The 18,069-nt window shown below is 38.6% G+C and overlaps 7 protein-coding genes across 12 annotated transcripts in view; 4 read left to right on the top strand and 3 right to left on the bottom strand.

The window, feature by feature from the left end:
• The window catches only part of LOC129797484 (protocadherin-23), a 953,251-nt gene that overhangs the window by 674,123 nt on the left and 261,059 nt on the right, over nt 1–18,069 (bottom strand). The gene's annotated exons all lie outside the window — the stretch shown is intronic.
• LOC129797499 (uncharacterized) lies at nt 101–8,910 on the bottom strand. Its single transcript, XM_055840149.1, has 9 exons — nt 8,850–8,910; nt 8,649–8,749; nt 6,645–6,857; nt 6,379–6,479; nt 3,549–3,894; nt 2,024–2,660; nt 1,501–1,948; nt 1,202–1,438; nt 101–1,025 (listed from the first exon to the last, which is right to left on the bottom strand). Exons 2-9 carry the CDS (start codon nt 8,741–8,743, stop codon nt 976–978), a joined length of 2,127 nt encoding a protein of 708 aa, XP_055696124.1. The 5' UTR covers nt 8,744–8,749; nt 8,850–8,910; the 3' UTR covers nt 101–975.
• LOC129797692 (uncharacterized) lies at nt 9,257–10,453 on the top strand. The gene is made up of 2 exons (XM_055840501.1): nt 9,257–9,380; nt 9,432–10,453. The coding sequence occupies exons 1-2, from the start codon at nt 9,336–9,338 to the stop codon at nt 10,206–10,208; spliced, it is 822 nt and encodes a 273-aa protein (XP_055696476.1). The 5' UTR covers nt 9,257–9,335; the 3' UTR covers nt 10,209–10,453.
• LOC129797485 (mitotic spindle assembly checkpoint protein MAD1-like) lies at nt 10,566–13,210 on the top strand. 2 transcript variants are annotated; one of them, XM_055840122.1, is made up of 2 exons: nt 10,566–10,798; nt 10,877–13,210. In XM_055840122.1, exons 1-2 carry the CDS (start codon nt 10,681–10,683, stop codon nt 12,970–12,972), a joined length of 2,214 nt encoding a protein of 737 aa, XP_055696097.1. In that variant the 5' UTR covers nt 10,566–10,680; the 3' UTR covers nt 12,973–13,210. The 2 variants fall into 2 exon arrangements, with proteins under 2 accessions (XP_055696097.1, XP_055696096.1); XM_055840121.1 differs by having other exon boundaries at nt 10,566–10,810.
• LOC129797578 (kynurenine aminotransferase) lies at nt 13,418–16,481 on the bottom strand. Of its 4 annotated transcripts, none has more exons than XM_055840311.1 (5): nt 16,427–16,481; nt 15,892–16,055; nt 15,421–15,805; nt 14,358–14,955; nt 13,418–14,273 (listed from the first exon to the last, which is right to left on the bottom strand). In XM_055840311.1, the coding sequence occupies exons 2-5, from the start codon at nt 16,053–16,055 to the stop codon at nt 14,047–14,049; spliced, it is 1,374 nt and encodes a 457-aa protein (XP_055696286.1). In that variant the 5' UTR covers nt 16,427–16,481; the 3' UTR covers nt 13,418–14,046. The 4 variants fall into 4 exon arrangements, with proteins under 4 accessions (XP_055696286.1, XP_055696284.1, XP_055696285.1 ...); XM_055840309.1 differs by having other exon boundaries at nt 16,431–16,461; XM_055840310.1 differs by having other exon boundaries at nt 16,295–16,434.
• LOC129797772 (cytochrome c oxidase subunit 5A, mitochondrial) lies at nt 13,423–14,023 on the top strand. Its single transcript, XM_055840614.1, has one exon. It carries the CDS (start codon nt 13,423–13,425, stop codon nt 13,882–13,884), a length of 462 nt encoding a protein of 153 aa, XP_055696589.1. The 3' UTR covers nt 13,885–14,023.
• LOC129797644 (syntaxin-18) lies at nt 16,471–18,036 on the top strand. Its single transcript, XM_055840415.1, has 3 exons — nt 16,471–17,437; nt 17,511–17,853; nt 17,922–18,036. Exons 1-2 carry the CDS (start codon nt 16,598–16,600, stop codon nt 17,697–17,699), a joined length of 1,029 nt encoding a protein of 342 aa, XP_055696390.1. The 5' UTR covers nt 16,471–16,597; the 3' UTR covers nt 17,700–17,853; nt 17,922–18,036.

Raw genomic sequence — 18,069 nt, 5'->3', positions numbered from 1 at the left:
TGCTAAAGGTGCATGAGCAGCACCCCTGCTGAAGGAGAAAAAATTTGTATGACGTCCTTTCAAATAAATGTATTTTTGAAACAATTAAGAAAACAACTAATTTGGGAGTTTGCCTTTTATTTCTTCTCTCCTTTCTCCACTAAATCATTATAAATATAATGCGTTTCAGTATTTTTTTGATATTATTTTACCCCAAAAAATATATATAATTGGTAAGATATACATCATTTCACAATTCAGTAAATTTTATCAAACTTGGATTACAATTTTTGTAGTAAATGAAAAACTCCAACATTTATCCTATTACGACACATATTTCATAAAAATATTGCCACAAAGCATTTTCATTTATTAGACATTTTACTCATTATGATCAGGTATAGGTAATATATTTATCCACAAAATAGTGAACGTTTTTATCGTCGAAATCTCCGCAGGGGAACACTCAAAATGAATGCGTCGAAGAGATAGATAGTTCTTTTTTACGAAACAAAAAATATTATTTTAATATCATTGGTTGAGTTTAATTCTTTTTCTTTACTTTAATTTATTTTATGCTATACTTCACGCATTTTGTGATGATTATGTTCAGTAAGATGTGGAGATACAAAAAAAATTGCTTTGCATGTCTCGAGGATTTGCGAGTTAATCGGGAGAAAATGATGCATTGTTGATGAATTGATTGATGCAGACAAAAATCCACATGAGATCAAATTCTTTTTGCACTCTCTCAAAAACATTTTTATCAGTTTTCTTTTTGCACAATAAAAAAATGTAAATTGGTGCATTTTATGGCAATTTGTCATTTTCTTTTTCACATTTCTCCTACTTAATTTTTTTTTACCATCTTCAGTATTCTGTAAGGACATTTCCTTCAAAAACTTCTTGAAGGTTTTTTTTTCAAAAAAAAAAAAAAAAAAAAAGTAAAGTCCTTTAGTTTGTGGAATAATATTCTTCAAAATTATAATATTATCCTTAACTATCCCAAACTTCGTCTCGTTGCTTTGCGGCAAGGAGTTTTCGCTCTGCAAAAGAAAAAAAATCGATGAAATTAAAAATTTTATATTTATTCTTATAAAAGAATCTGTTTTGGGTAGAGTTTGCATTGCAAATACAATGCTTCAGAGATTTCAGAGCCTTGGAGATAAGAAGCTGGATTTTGCAATCCAAGATTGACCTAAAGAAAGAACTTGAGGCTCACCTTTAGCCGCTTGTAGAACTCTTCGTTCGTTTTCAAGCTCCTCCCGTGTTGTCTTTAGCCGTACTCCCAGAGCTCCCGTAACTAATCGACGTGCAAGTGCTGCGCAAGTCTCAGGACGTGGTCGGTAGGGTTGTAGAGAATTGGAGCACTTTTTCGCCTTACTGCGGGATTCCGCTGTAGCTTCGGCCAATGGCTTGAGGGAGACAAATGGGTGGCTGGTTGCAAGAATTTCAGCAGCTACAATTGAAGAAATTGCCCCTTATTTCATGCCAAATTATTCCTTTTAGATGTGATCTTACCAATTTTTGAGCTGCTGAATACAGCCAGTGCATGCGTATCATCGACCCATTTAATTTCAAATCCCGACTCTTTGTACGCCGAAAAGATCATAATTAAGTCTTGAGTTTTAAATTCAACGGGAAAATTGGAAACTTCGAGCACATGCGGAAATTCTTCCTCACTGAGAATATCCTGTTTACTCTGATAGAGCCGATAATCCGTTTTGGGTGTATCAATCTTCACTTTCCCCACAGCTGATGTGAGTTCCTTGAGCAAGTTTGGATCCAGACAATCGCCATTATCGTCGTACATTGCGTCCCAGTCATCATTTTCGGGATCAATTGTACGTGATTTGGCACTTTCGCTCTCTTCTTTTGTCTTTTCTTCACCCTTCTGTGGATCTGCAATTTCCAGAATTGACGAATTGAAAGTCTGCTTGATAATCCTGCGATTACTCCGATTGATCTCCTATTCAAAGAGAAAGAATCAATTAAACAATTTGAAGAAGTAAAATAAAACTTTCTAATAAAAATTTCATCATACTTGGGAAGCTCGTCGAAATTCTCGTTCTTCTTTATCTTCTTTTGTCTCTGTAACACTTTCATTGACCAAATCATCTTCAATTCTCAGACTTTTCTTTCCACCACCCTGACTCTTATCACCCTTATCCACCACCACCCTACTTCGTCTACTCATATTGACTTCGTTGTCAGTGATTGTCTTCACTTCCTTTGCATCACCTTCACGAATTTCCTCGCCAGCCACAAGCTCTGTACAAGTTTTTGGTTCGGAATCACAGTCTGTTGCATTTGGGTACTTCTTCACATCACCACATAAGCACTCTTCCCCATTGCACGGACACACATCTTGACACTTTTGCTGCTCCAGATGCCCCAACGGTGCGAGATTGCCAGCAGCAGCGTCGTGTATTACATCACAGTTCTCTTTGCTGCAATTGCTGGTGGTGTCTGTGGGTGATTGTGGCGAAATCACAGATTTATTACACGATTGTTGTGACTCTTGCTTCGCTTGTTGCGAAACATTTGGTTGTGGTTCTGCTGCTGCTGCTAATGCTGGATTTGCACACGATGATGTCGATGGTGGTGTTGTTTGACTTCGACGAGCACGTGGAATGTAAACAGCACGATCTGGACGTCTCTCCCGTTGCCTTGGGGTTGACCTGAAAGAAGTTTTCATCCATAAATAACGATAAGACATTGCTTGAAATATTTTTCCCCCTTTTTGTTATACTTCGGTTCAACAACACTCTATGAACTTACACATAAAAATGTAAGCTTTTCCTATGAAATAACTTATCCCATTTAAATGTTATACTATACATACTTTGCTTACAAAGCACTATGAGAATTACTTAAATGTTTGATGAATATTATTCTTGTATTTATGTTTTGATGTTATTTTCGCACTCATAACAACTCTAAATGTAATTCTTTTACACTGAATTTGGGACTTGGTATCTGCAGTATAGGTATCTATTGTAATAAGAGAAGTTTTATTTTTATGGATAAAATAAAATAATTGAAGAGATAAAATTCTTTGTTAAATCAGTTTAAAATGACGATAAAGACACTCTTCTCTTCCTTTATAAAATATTCGTTTCACTTATAACATTAGGTATTTTGCCTAAATACTTCTATTAAAACACACTGATTAATATTTTCAGATTTAGTAATTTAATTTTGTCTTATGGGAACCGAAGGTTTTTCAACTTCCACCGTGGGATTGGCCCTTGTTTTGACTCATCTCCGAAACCTCGATCACTTTTACTTTCATTAATGCTACACATGTGTAACAAACAGAAACAGGTATCTCCACCTTTTAATAAATTACGACTTCAACGCTGATTTTTTCTCCATATTATGAAATTCATTAACTCATAATGCCAATGGACTTAATCTGCAGTGCTACCTAATAGTTTTCACATTATTTAATAAATACATTGAAGAAAAAACCCCTCACACATTATTTATTTTCTAGGGCACAAAGATAATTTGTTCATCAATTTAATCATTAAAAATGAACTTTAACTTCACACAAAAAAACTCACCTGTTTTGATTGGCAATTGCACTTGTTTCTGGATTCTTTGTGTGATCACTTTTCTGTGGCACTAAATGTTCCGTGTTGGTTCCCTTGTCACTGGCAATAGCACTTCTACTGTGAGCAGTAATGTGTCTGCCCGCCACAAATGATTCCTCAGCAGTGTTTTTGTCTCCGCAATCCTCATCACTTGGGGTTTGCTGCAGCATGGCTTTCCTCAGAGGTGGGGGTCGATACAATTCAACGCTACTACCGCCACTACCACCACTACAGCCCACACTCCCTCCATTCGGCCCATTGCTCACGCTCGTTGTTCTTGTCCGTTGCGACGGTGGTGGCACATTTGATCGATTTGCTGCTCGTGAGAAATACAGAGGAGGCATTGTACGTTATTGAGTGCAAACCAAGTCAAAATGCATTGGTATTCAAATTGGGCGACAATAACCCAGAGAGTCGTTGCGACGTTACTGCTACTACAGAAAATATTACATCATTTATGGACAATTTTTTTCTCCCGCTCTTTGCATCCACACCGCGACTTGACGCATAATCTCTTTAGCGCACTACTTGACTTTGCAACATGAAAATCAGTTGACATGAACGAAAATTGCATAATTTTATTGATCGCTTTATTGAATTATTAAATTATTATGCTCATTTTAGCATTCATATACATACCCATATGGGTATATAAATTGAAACATCAAGGTTTTTTGCAAAAATTCAATGCCTCTCATCTTGAGACAGATTTATCCTAATTGCTAGAATAAATAAGAAACCAAATTATTCCTCTTTTTTTTTGTTCGTCTCGTATTTATTTGTTTGAATATATAAAAAAAAGTGAAATTTTGAATAATTCATCAGGAAAATCGTGAGTGTTGCAAATTACTGACTGAGTCTTTCCCCATACATAATTTGTACCTTGTTAGTGTTCAAAACGCAATTTTATCCGGACAATAGTGGAGGTTCATTGATTTTTTTTCTTCACCTATAGCAATTTATTTAACTAACACCACATTGTGAATACACTCAAATGTAAATTTATATGGACACTTTTAAAATAACTACATAAAGCATCTTGATATGGATTAAATAAATGAATAGACTTTCAATAGGTATGCAAATAATCAAATTCAAAACTAAAAGTCTTTATTTTTAACTATTCAAACCGCATATAAAGAAGACATTAAATTATTATTAGTCTGATAAAAATACTGCGAATAAATAAATATATTTCTGTTAAATTGCCGTTACATAAGAAAAAATTATCAGTGATAATTTTGAAAAATATGAAATTCAAAATAATTCAGTGAGGTGCTCATAAATATTTCTCAGAGTGTACTCATAAAGTGTATAAACATGTTGGAAGTGCACGGATTTTTTTGAAGAAGAAGTTCACTTTCAATTGAGAGCAACAAGTTTAGCGTTGAAGAAAAAAAACGATCTATTGCATCAACAAATGAGCGGTGATTTGTTTTAAAATACGCGGCATCGGAAATCGTTCCGCTTCTCTAATTTGAGAGCTATCATGTGGAAAATAGTGTGTAGATTTCCGCGTGAAATTTTCTTTATTATACTTCTCTTTCCTTCTAAAATAAAAATAAAATCTTTCACCTTTTTTCCCTACCTCTTTCCAATTATTTTGTGAATATTATGTTGGCAATTAAGTTGCGAAAAGGTGAAAACACTCTTGATTAGTGAGTGTGGTGTGTATTATATTGTATATTTAAAAAGTTTTTTTAGTGGTTTGGTTGTTAAAAGAAGAAGGCATAGTTTGTTTGACGATTTGTTGTTTGTCACGCACATCGTATAGTGTTAATATCAATTAAAATCTTTACTTTTTACCGCAGTCACCTCTATTGTGCTAGAAAGTGCAAAATCATCAACTTCCATTCAAAATTCTCTTCTTTGATGTTTTTGAAGTGCAGGAGAAATAAACTCTTGTAACCAAAAAGTTTTTTTTTAGATAGTTTCTATACAATAAAATTATTTATAAAGGATTACAAAAGGAACTTTCTCCACTTTGTTATTAATTTTTTGTTAAGGAATTTCACAAAAACTTAACTTGGTTTGACCAAAAGAGAGCTAAAATGTATTTAAAATCTTGAAATAGGTATTAAAACTTATATAAGTTCAGAGTGTTCAATTCCTTAAAGATCAATAGAACGTTTTATAATTTTTATTCCCATTCTATTATTGCCCTAGCTCGTCTCATTGCCAATTTTGGCTAGTTAATTTTTAATTTTTGAGTCAAACCATTGCAGGATTATGACTCACAGGATCAGGAAGGACGAAAAACCAAAAAAAAAATCGGATTTTTGACTAAAAATATCTTATTTGAGCTTAAAGGCACCCCCGAATATTATTTTAGCGATATTCCACCGACTGGATTCCTTATGATCCTTTATGGGTTAATTACTACAAAGCTAATTTATTTCCAAACAAAATATTAAAGGTATTAAATGTAAATTATAATTTGTAACTACCAAAGTTCAACAGTTCAAAAAAGTCATTCTACAGTAAAAAACTCAATTATCCCATTTTATCAAAATGCTTTTTAGGCAGTGTGACTGACTACAAGCTCAGAAAGTTTTGTCTTTACCCACTTCTCGTAGCATACAGTACATTGTATAAAAATTGCCATTTCGTAATACCACGTCTTCTGTGTCATGACTCCGTTAACTGGGATAAGTGAAAGTGAAACTCCGTGAAATGTTGCTGAACCCAATTTTTGTCCGACTTTACATTTCTTACAAAATGTAGCATAAACGATCAATCTTATAATCTATTGTCCTCATGAATATTCTATTTTTTTTAGAAAAAAAAGTCCTTAACTCACATTCAACTCCCATTCTCCACGATTTTATTTCACTCTTCGGTCTTCTTTTCCTGAATGCGTCCCAGTCGTGATTGCGAGTGTTGAATGTGTCTTTTTCCAATCTAGGCGGGTTTAAGTGGAGAAAAAAATAAATATTTTATAATACGGCACGTGAATGAAATTGAAAGTGTAAAATTTACTGAACCATTGAGGAGAGAGATGAAAGAATTTTGTTGTGTCTGCATTATTTTACACTCCAAAAAAAAAGCAACAACTTTGTCACTTACTTGCTCTTTCTGACTGAATAACTTTCACGTTGTAGCGTAGATTCCAGCGGAGATTCCGAATTGATTAATTGACTTTTAGAGCAGATCACGGTGCGTCTTTCGTGACCTTGACCTATTGAGAAAGTAGCAATCTCGTGAAGTGTCGCCAATTCTTCGCATGTTTTGTGTATCAGAAAGCGACGAAAGTTGTTCACCGGTGGGAAGATCAGTACTCTACAACAAAAAAAAAAGAAATTTACAATCATAAACCTTGGTGATAAAATTGAAGAAACATTTATTATGTGCTTAATGATAGCGAAAATAAGAAATGCAAAATGAAAAACACATGGAAAGTTATTTTGGCAATGCGATTACTTTTTTTAAAGATAATGTACAAATTTCACGTCAAGGCACTGCAAATTTTATTGTTTAATAAACCCACACTGCGGCCAATAGAGAGCAAAGAATTCTATTTATGTCGACAATGAATTTTATTTTTAAACTTTTTTCGGCGATAAGCTGAAAATATGCAAAGTCAGAGAAGTGCGAGAGAATGAAGGAAAATTATAATATCTTCACAATGGCGTATATCTCAAACACGCGCATTTCTCACTAAACATAATATTCCATTGAGTCAAGGAGAAGTTATCACACATATTTACTGCATATTGGAAATGCAAGCAATGTCTTCACAATGGACTTTTTATGTTTTACGAATAAATATTTTATCTCATAGATTTTTTTTATTAGTGAAAATTTTAAGATTCTGACTGAATTTTGATAAAAATGTCTTTCACCTTTCCTTTATGATTTTATTTTTAAACATTAAAATTCTATTTTTGTACACATCACGGCACTGACCGAGATTTTATCTTGAAGGTAAAAGTTCTTGATCGACATAATAGTAACAAGAAGAATAAAGAAAAGAAACAGAACACTTTGAAGCTGAGTTCAACAGTGATAGGCTAATGTTGCAGAAAGCTGAATTTTGCCACAGATTATCTGTCTTTAAGTAAAGGAGAAAAAAATTTGATGAAGTTTTGCTGGAATCCCAACAGAGCGTGGAACTCCTCATGATTGGCGAGTGTAGGTGGAGCGAGAGATTTTTACATAATGCATTTTTATGGCGTGCAGTATGTAAGAAATTGCGGTAATATGTGAGCCTCAATCAGTGGCCCCCGACAAACTGCCGCACAATCTCCGGCAGTCATGCTCCCGTACATCTTGTGTGTATGAATTAGAGAAGTATTATTTTCACTTTCACTTCCACACTGGTGTTGCATCTTGCGGTTATTTGCCATTTAATTGCACCAAGATAAAATGCACAATATGTATGGAGTGTTCTGCTTTGCTTCCCTCCTCCGTGTCTGGACGGGTTTCCTTCACCTTACTCTTGGCTCAGAGTGGCAAGCAAGAAGAGTTCGATAGCTCGATGGCGTATTGTTTTGCTGACTCGTCTGCCGTGTGGGCTTTGATCAATGTGTGCCCTCCCTACATGGATTCATCGTTCCGCATTATTGATTTTCTTCTGATGTAATTTTTAGAGGTGTCCGGGAAGAGGTGCAAAATGATTTCTCGTTAATTAATCGTGCCTGGCGACAGCTGTTTGTTTCTCACAGCCACGCTGACGGTTGGTTATCAAACAGTTGGCTTTTTATCTTTCATCCGCGCCTCGTTGTGCCACTTCCTCTTCATCCTTGAGCTAATGCAACGTCAGAGCTTACAGCCAGTTTTTTCCTTTGTCAGGGTCGCATTTTTGTGACACTCCGGGAAGTCTCACTAACTCCATATAGGTGATTCTTTTAAATGCAAATCAGATCTACTTTGCATGGAATTCCACCACATTTTTGTGCTGTGCCCAGCATAAAAATCATACCATGGACATGACGCGCCGGAGCACCAAAATCATTTCGCGACCTTGAGGAAATTAAAGTCTCCCACATGAATGCCCCTCGGGGAGGGATTTTCACATTCCGGAAGCCCCCCATGAGCACCACAGGAAGTACTTTTGTGTGTTTTTCTTACCTATCACTGTGGCATTGATTGCAAAAGTCTTTGATATCACTCTCAACGAGGGACAAAAAGTCTTCATCATCGAGGTCCAAATTGCGGCCAAACATAGAGTGCTACGGATAAATTGCATTCAATTTGCGTTACGATGAGGATGATGTTGTGCAAAAATGGTTAAAGAACACACAAGCAAAAATATAATAAAGGATTATTTGCCTTTTCTGAACTCTTCGAACAAAAATCACGACATTTACCACACTTTATTTTTTAAGTTGGTATTCCATGCACGGGCTGAAACACACATCGTAATTTAGATCAGGCTCAAACTTTGTTACACAGAGAAAGAATACCTACTAAAAGAAAAATATTGTTTACGTTTTTTCAAATTACAAAATTTAGTGTTTAATTGATAAATAAAAATAGTCATTTAATTCCGCAATAATAAACATTACTAACCTATACAACTGACCGTCTGTCTACACTTCTAATAAAATAAATTTCAACACAAAAAATAATAATTTTTCTTATATTACCAACTATTCCATAACGATATTTTTATTAACACTGACATGTCAGCTTTGAAAGGTTTCCACTGATGTTTAATGACCTTGAAAGGTTTCGACCAGTTTGTGACATCTTATTAGACGAAAAATTAGCGGAAAATGCGGAAAACATACTTTGCAATAACATAAAATAAGTAAAATGCTTTTTCGAGCTGTAAAGTGCTACAAATGCGATACATATCAGGTGAGGAAGGCTTGATACATTCAGAATTTCAATAATAGTCTAATTTTGCAGGTGGACAGTGTAAAGAAAGTCAATAAATGGCAATGCCGGATGTGCGGGGAGAAACAATCCCTCCAAGGAGAATATGCTTCAGGATCAGCGAAGGATTGTCGGCTTCAGGTGCAACGTCTCAACATGATGAAAGCCGAAAGAGATGTTCAAAAGACTGACTTTGCTGAGAAAATCCTTAGTGGTGAAATACACTTTTCAGGAACTGAGGCACAACCTCCTGGGGAGTGCTCTGTAAAAGGATCATCAAGCAAGTGGGCAGATCTGGGGGAAGAAGCAGCGGATGAGGGCGAAAAGGGGAGCATTTTTTCCAATCCAGTAAATTCAGGGAACTCATTATGGAAAGATATTTACAACAAAGAAATTAGTTCAATGAAAAATGAAAGAGACTTCCAGAAAGGTTCTTCAATATTTTCTCCAGCAAGCAAAGAACAATTCAAAGCTATTACTTCAACAAAGGATTCAGACAGTATATTCCCGGAAGATGTTGAAGAGAAGCCAAAGCCACCAACCTGGAAGGATTTTTATGGAAAGAAGCGACAAACTACAAAACAAAAGAATCAAACTGATGACAATTCAAAGAGATTTTTTGGTTCAGCAGATTTCAGTAGCAGCGCCAGAAACAGATCCATGCCTCTTCCTAAGCTTCTGGATTACAAGCAATTAGTGGGAGGAAATAAACCCTCCAAAAATGCGATGAGGGCTCGTGAAAATGCAGAATTGGATGAAAATGAAAGCCGATTTCTTCCATCAAGCAAGAAGTTCAGAGCTACAGATTAACAATCCAGACGTGAAAATGAATAATTACAATTTTATGTAAAATTACATTCTTAACGTATACTTCGGTTGTGTAAAATTGTGTATACTTCTGAGTAATTCATAGTTCTTTGTATCTTAACCATATACTTCGGTACTATTGCAACTTCACCGTGAATATAAGTATTGGCGTGGAAAATGTTAAAATTCGTGTTGATACACTGATACAAAATATTTTATTGTTTTATTAAATACTGAATGAAAAATTATATTATGCACTTTGATTTCTTAAAAATGAAATAATTTTTTTGGAGTACAAACTTCAAAACTGGGCAAGCGTCGCGGAACAAATTCTTTTATCGTGACTTTTTCTGGAAGGAAGTGAAAAGTACATCTTGGAGCACCTATTTCACCACCCTGAGAATATCTTGAGGGATTAGTGAGTTTCTGTGGATAACAAACGAACTGGGGGCACGTGAAGAAGTGCTTGAAAGCAATGGAAGAAATTCGCACAAACATCGATAAGATTTTTGATCAGCTGATGGACACTCCAACCATTCCTGTGCCCAAAAAGTTGAGTTTCGACTGCCTCGGTGATTCCTTCGAGGAGAAATGTAAGTTACAATGTAAGTTACAGCACCCAATGGGGGATTGTGAGTTGATTACAATTGTGAGGTTATGTTTTCTTGCAGATCCGGCAAAGAGCAAAATCCCATCGAGAGATTCCCTCTCGGAGAAGAATTGTGAGAAGAGACGTCGCGATGAGTCCCCTAATTCGAGTGCTGGTAGTGCTAACAACTCCACGGCAGCAGCCCCATCGAGTCCATGGGAAATGAAAATGCTGAAAGCGGATCTGATGGTGGCAAAAGCGAATATAACGCAGCTTCAGGGTGAGGTGGAGCATCAGCATCTCATCCGGAAGAACATGGAGAAGGACTACACGTTTAAGATTGATGGGCTTAAGGATCAAGTGGGGTATTTTAAGCGTAAATGCCATGAAGTTGAGAAGCACTTGGCGGATTTGCAGAAGAGGGAGGCAATTGCCAAGGAAGATCTCGTGCAGTGCAGAAATGAGAAGAAGTACGAGAGAATAAAGCACGAGGAGATTGTTCATTCGCTACAGAGGAAGCTGGCAAGGGTGGAGGAGAACTTCCGGACAGCGAGTAGTGACTACAATAATGACGTGAGTGATCTCCAACGACAATTGAGTGAGGTTGTACAGTCAATGACGGGTGTGGAGGAGGAGAATACCCGGCTATTTGCCCTAAATGAGACACTGCAGCAGAAATTGAAGCGTGTGAAGGAGCTCGAAGCGTCTCTCGAGGAGGAGAAGCAGAGGAATGAAGTGGCCGCGAGGAGAATAAAGGAACTTGAATTTGAGATCAGTGGCTATGGGGAATGGAAAGAGGTGTCCACGTCAGCGATGGCACGACTTTCAAAGCAGGTGAATCTTGAGAAGGAGAATGAGCGCCTCAAGACACATGGGAAGAGTCTATATGATGCTGTGGGGAATAAATTGTTGCTTGAGGAGCAAGTCATCAATCTCAAGAGTCGCCTTGAGAAGAGTGAGAAGAATAACGTTGATGCAATTGATTTGAAAATCCAAATGACGGAACTTGAAAAGGAGCTGAATCAGTGGAAGGCAATTGCTGTGGATCACTGCGCACAGAATTCTCCGGCCACGCCACAGAATCTACGACAGAAAATTGAGGAGATCCTCCACAAGGATGTGGTGCTTGTGAGCGAGCGAAATAAGAGTAACACAGAGAGGAAGAGTCTGGAGGTACAGAGTCACGATTTGCGTACACAGAATGAATCATTGCTGAAGATTAATGGGGAGCTTCAAAATTCCGTGAAGAATCATCAGGGAATTTGTCAGCGTTTGCAGAAGAAAATGCTCCTGTTGGCCAAGGAGCGTGACTGCTATAAGCAATTGATTGAGAACTATGAGAAGGATTTAACTATTTCCGGACCTCAGGGAGCCGTGGGTGCAACACCGGAGAATCAGCTGAGATTGCGCGTTGATATGCTGGAGAAAACACTTGCGGGCTACAAAGAGATGTGCACAAATCTCGAGAAGGATCTCAATGCGGCAAAAGGAAACACCGAGGCGGGTGGGACGACGTACGAGCACCTCCGGAAGGAATTAACTGAAGCACAAATGGACAATGAACGCCTCCGGAGGCGCAAGGATGAGTTGGAGCTGGAATTGGAGCATCGCTACCTCAAGGGGGATTTCAATGCGGATAAATTCAAAGTTGTTCACATGTCTGTGAATCCCGCAGCTACGGCATATGAGAATCATCTGCAGGAAGTGGAGAAACTTCAGGCGGAAATAGAGCGGCTGAAGAGGAAAATCCGGAAGTTTGAGGAGGATCACGACACAATGACAATGTGTCTCAATGAATCCAACAACATTACGATGAATATGAAGGAGCTGAACACACTGCGCAGTCAAGTGGCCAGTCTCGAGTCAAAGAATCAACATCTAAAGGATGTCTCCAAGTCGTTTCATCGGGAATTCCGGGATTTTGTCGACATGCTCCTTGGCTATCGTATTATTCGCACAGGCAATACGAATTATCGCATCTCCAGTATGTATGCGGAGAATGAGGGGGATTATCTGAATTTTCGCTTCAACGACGGCATACTGGATATGTTGGAGACGGAATACTCCATTTCCCTGCAAGATATGGTGAGAACGCATTTAGGGGCACAAAATTGCTTCCCAGCCTTTCTCAGTGCCCTCACATTGGATCTCATCAGTCGAACTACTGTTGAAGTCTAAGCGTAAAAAGCTCCATCCAAACCACCCTTCACACCATCTCCTCAATTGATTATTCCCTCCTATTAGCATTCATCTTCCACTTACCCCATCGAATGTGGAGACAATCAAAAAATCTTATGACTGGACTTAACACAGTTCAATTTATTGCGGACGTGAGGGCAAAAAAAAAAAGAAGAAAAATATGAATTGATTGTGAAATGAAAATTATTGATTTAAATAAAATCCGTTAGTTCAAAAATTTTAACCATAATAAAAATTCGGCCTGGGATTTTCGTTCGGTGCAGTGGAGAAAACTTGTCATCAGCGTCAAAAATTTTCTCGTGTTTTTCAGGTGATTATTTAATAGTTTTCTATCCTTAAAATCCCGAAAAACTCCTTAAAAGTTATAAAAATTAGGTGAATGATTGATTTTCTTGTTTAAAATTCATAGTTTGGGATTTGTCTGCAGAGATGTTCCGTTCAGCGGCTACTCAGCTCGTGAAGGTGGCTCGTGGCTCCATGGGGCTCACTGTGCCCCGTCTTGGTGCAGTTGCGGCTGTGCGTCAGAGCCATGGAGGCCCCGTGGAGACCGATGAGGAATTTGATGCTCGCTACGAGGCCTACTTCAGTCGTCCCGACATCGATGGTTGGCAACTCCGGAAGGGGATGAACGACATCTTGGGCATGGATTTAGTGCCAGAGCCCAAGATCATTATTGCGGGACTTAAGGCCTGCAGACGCGTGAATGACTTTGCACTTGCCATTAGGTGGCTTGAGGGTGTGATTGACAAGTGCGGCCCCAAGAAACCAGAAATCTACCCCTACCTCCTCTCCGAGATCCGACCAACCCTCGATGAATTGGGCATCAATACCCCTGAGGAGCTAGGGTACAATACCCCCGAGCTGGCCCTCAAGTCCGTATGGGAGGATTAGGTAGATGTTATGTAACCAGGAGAGCAACATTGAGGTTATGTGTAGAGAGTTTTCCAGCCAGCAGTTTGTGAAATGTATTTAAACTGGGTATAATGCACCAAAAATAAATGGTCAAAATTAGAAAAATTCATGTACAAGAGACCGATTGTTGTTGTCTGATGTTCACAACTTGTGCTGCTTCCATCTTCTTAAGATTTCAGCAGCTTGAGCGAGATTTTCATCCTTCTTGAAGTAGCAGTAGCGCACAAAGTTCTCTCCTAGGTGCTTATTGGGTGCACTATAGAAGGCCGATGGTGGAATGCCCTGAAGTCCCACCTTCTTAGTCATCCACTTTGTGAAACGATAATCTTTCTGTGGATCCCTCTCACTGGACATATCTACTTTATCCACTGTAAAATGTGTACCCCAAAATCATTAAAAGTCCTCCACTACATACTTTCTTCACTTATTTAACTGTTTTTTTGCCTACTTACCAAGTGGTGACCAATCAGCAATCATAAAGTAGCCTCCTTGGGGCACAGTTGGATTCATTCCGATTTCCTTGAGAAATTGCGCCATGTAGTCCCTCTTAGCCACCAATTCACCTCGAATTGAGTAGAAATAGCACTCTGGTGAGTCCATCCGTGCCAATTCCTTCTCGAATCCAATGGCAATAGCCTCCTGGATTGGAGTTGCGCACGTGTAGGTGCAATTCTGATGCACCATCTGCACATTCTTCATTAAATTTGCCGGTCCGTATGCCCATCCTATTTTCCAGCCGGTCACTGAGAATGTCTTTCCAGCCGATCCAACAGTTACCGTGCGCTCCCACATACCAGGAAGTGTACAGATGCGGATGTGCTCATACGGTTCAAACACCATCCATTCATAGACCTCATCTGCGATACAGAGGACATTCCATTTCTTGCAAAGATTCGCAATCACCTCCAACTCCTGCCGAGTGAATACCTTGCCTAAGGGATTGTGTGGTGTGTTGAGGATGATGGCCTTTGTTTTGCTATTGAATAAACCCTCGAGTTCCTTCTCATCCAGCACCCAGTCACCGGCGCTAATTTCCCCTCCAGATTTTGCCTATAAACAACGATAAATTAGAATTGCACGTGACCTTTTAATGCCTTCAATACATTTTAGCATTTTAATAACATACAAAGCAGCGTTGATGATGATTTAATGAACAAGTTATCTTATCACAAAATTCTCTTTTGATGATTTACAAACCATTACAATTGATAATAATAAATTATACAGATAAAAATTAGAAATTCGGGATTCTAAATAATATTTTAATTTAATATTAATTAATACGTGATCTTTTTATAAGAAAACGTTAAAAACTAGGAAAATATAATGGAGACAAATCAACAAAAATCCTTTTATATTAGAAAGTTTCTGCAGCAAAAAATCACTTTCACTATTACTATACTTTCACGATGTGATCACAGAAAGTTCAAAAGATCACGGGTTTTATCGTACATACTACACATTACAATGTCAGAAAGCAAATTTCTTTGGAATTCTTTATAAAAAAAAACTCACCGGTTTAAGCGGAATAAATCGCGGAACACCACCAGCAGCCTTGACCATTGGCTCGTAGCAATCAAAGAAGGGTTCAATGATGATCACTTCATCGCCATCATCCACATGTCCCTGCATAATGCAGAATAGAGCCTCATATGCACCCACTGTGACAAGAATCTCCGTCTGCTCATTCAAGTCGTGCCCCACGAGTCCTGAGTAGAGTTTCTTAAGCTGCGTCACAAGTCGCGGATGCCCAAATCCACGGGTGTACTGCATTAGCATTGGATTGGATGAGGCAGCTGTCTGGAGGGCTTCCATGACGTACGACGGTGGTGGGTAGTCTGGGAAGCCCTGACCCAGATTCAGAGGCTTATGCTGGAGAGCCAGCTGGATGTATTCAACCCTACAGTGAATTCGAACATTCTCCCAATTAAATTCTGCGCAATTCCAGATGTTAGTTTGGTACAGAAAAAAAAAGTTAATTCTCACCAGACACTCTCGGAGCTCCCACGGTATCGCTTGGGAAAGTCAAATTTATCTCCGCTCATGGTGGTTGTGGAAAAGTTTCTGTCACACTGAAGAAGTCGTGGCACGAATCGACACTGTCTCTGTAAATCCACTCTCCTCGCCAGCAATCGCGTGAAGGCGCTCATCTGCGGAAGAGAAGCCGCAAAGCCACACAATAAGCTTGTCATACACAGATAAGACGCACTTGGCAGTCATTAAATAAAATAAAACACATCTGATAACACGATGTGGTTGTTTTGTGTTAAAAAAGGCGCTATCATTCCCCCAGGAATGCTTCAAATGATCCAAAAACAACGACTATCCGGGAAGATCACCTCCCCAGGACATAAATGTCCTCACTTTGAACCCATCTCCCCGTACGTACGGCTATTAATTTTTGGTAGAATTTAGTAAATGCAAGATTGTCCTATCACAGATTTAATAAACAAATGGATTATGTAAGAATTTAAGAGGTACTAATCGCAATAAATAGAATTTTTCGCAGAGAAATACATACGCACGATCACATGGCGCGAACAGCTGATTGTGATTGCCAACGCCATCTGGCTGGCACATCGCGCCATAAAAGAAACGTCATGTTGTGACACGCAAACACTCCAGAAAAAGGATTTTCTCGTGAATTTTCCATCAATTTCTCAGTGATTTTAATTCAAATAGCACCTACAAGATGGACATTACACCCCTGTTTAAGGCCTGTGTGAAGACAATTCGTCTCAAGAACAAATCCCTGCCGGTACCGGACAAAAATCGCATACTCAAGAAGCGCTCACCCAACACGGAGATGGACTTCAATGGCCGGTCGAGGGAAATTCGTCACAAAATCACCCAATTGAGGGATTTTCTCGTGGAAAATCGCGCGGCCTACATGAAATTTGCATGTCACCTCAAGAACTCTGCCCAGATGTCCGACGAGGAGAGGGATTTGATTGATCAGGAGTGCGAGAAGGTCATTAACTTCTGCACACAGCTCATCCTCGATGTACGTCAGGAATGTAAGGGTATTGAGAAGAAGTCACCGCAGCAGGTGCGAGATCACATGAGAATTGTGCTGGAGAGTCTCACGGATTACCTGAAAGCAGTGCACGATCTGCATGCACGGCAGAGGAAGCATCGCGTTCAGAAGGAATTGGAAACTTATAAATTCATAAAGTTAGAATCGGATAAGAGAAAGATTCCAGTGGTACATGTCTCCAAATTGGGGAAACGCGAGAGGGATTCTGAGGAGGAACTTGATGAGGAATCACCCCTAAAGGGTGAAGGAGATGGGAGAAAGCATGATTCGCTGAAGGAAAGAAAATCCCTTGGAGGACTCTCGTTAGATGAGGAAATTGCCCACAATGAGTCATCTTACGAGGAGGGAGACAAACTCAGTGCTGAAGATATTCAGATGTTTGAATCAGAGAATGTTCAGTTGTATCACGAACTTCAGGGTTTAGCTGAAGAAGTAGAGCAGATTGAGCGGAATGTTGTGGACATTGCACAGCTACAGGATATTTTTACAGAGAAAGTTAGTTCTTCATTGATCTGTTTTGGGAGTTTACACATCTTTTCTAATCCACTAAAATCTTTATCTTTTACAGATTACTCTCCAGAAGGCGGACATTGAGAGAATTTCCAACACTGTTGTGGGAACCACGGAAAATGTAAAAGATGCAAATGAGCAGATAAAACAGGCAATACAGAGGAATGCTGGACTTAGGGTATGGATCCTTTTCTTCCTTCTCGTTATGTCTTTCAGCTTACTCTTCCTTGACTGGTACAACGATTAATAAATCGCGCGTGCCTTGAATTACAACAAAAAAAATTGTCTTTTGATTTCGCAAAATTGTCTGTTAAAAATGGCTTCAATTGATTTTTCCTCGGACTCTGAGGATTCTCAGAATTCCTCTGATGCTCTGCATTCCTGCAAATTCTACATGAAAGGTAATATTTTGTGGATATATATTAATTAAATACAATGAAACAGGAAGTCAGCAATCAACTCTCTCTAGGTTTGGAAGATATTGAAAATATTGTAAATTCTCTGAAGGAAGTCCTTAGGGAGAAGCTGAAGAATTGCGAGGAGATCCTTGAGGCAATCCATCAGCAGCGTATTCAGCATTTTCACACATGTAACGCAATACATTTACTTGGCATGGA

Source organism: Lutzomyia longipalpis, chromosome 1 (genome assembly GCF_024334085.1).
Source record: "Lutzomyia longipalpis isolate SR_M1_2022 chromosome 1, ASM2433408v1".
NCBI lineage: Eukaryota > Metazoa > Arthropoda > Insecta > Diptera > Psychodidae > Lutzomyia > Lutzomyia longipalpis.
This window is presented reverse-complemented; position numbering and strand designations above follow the sequence as displayed.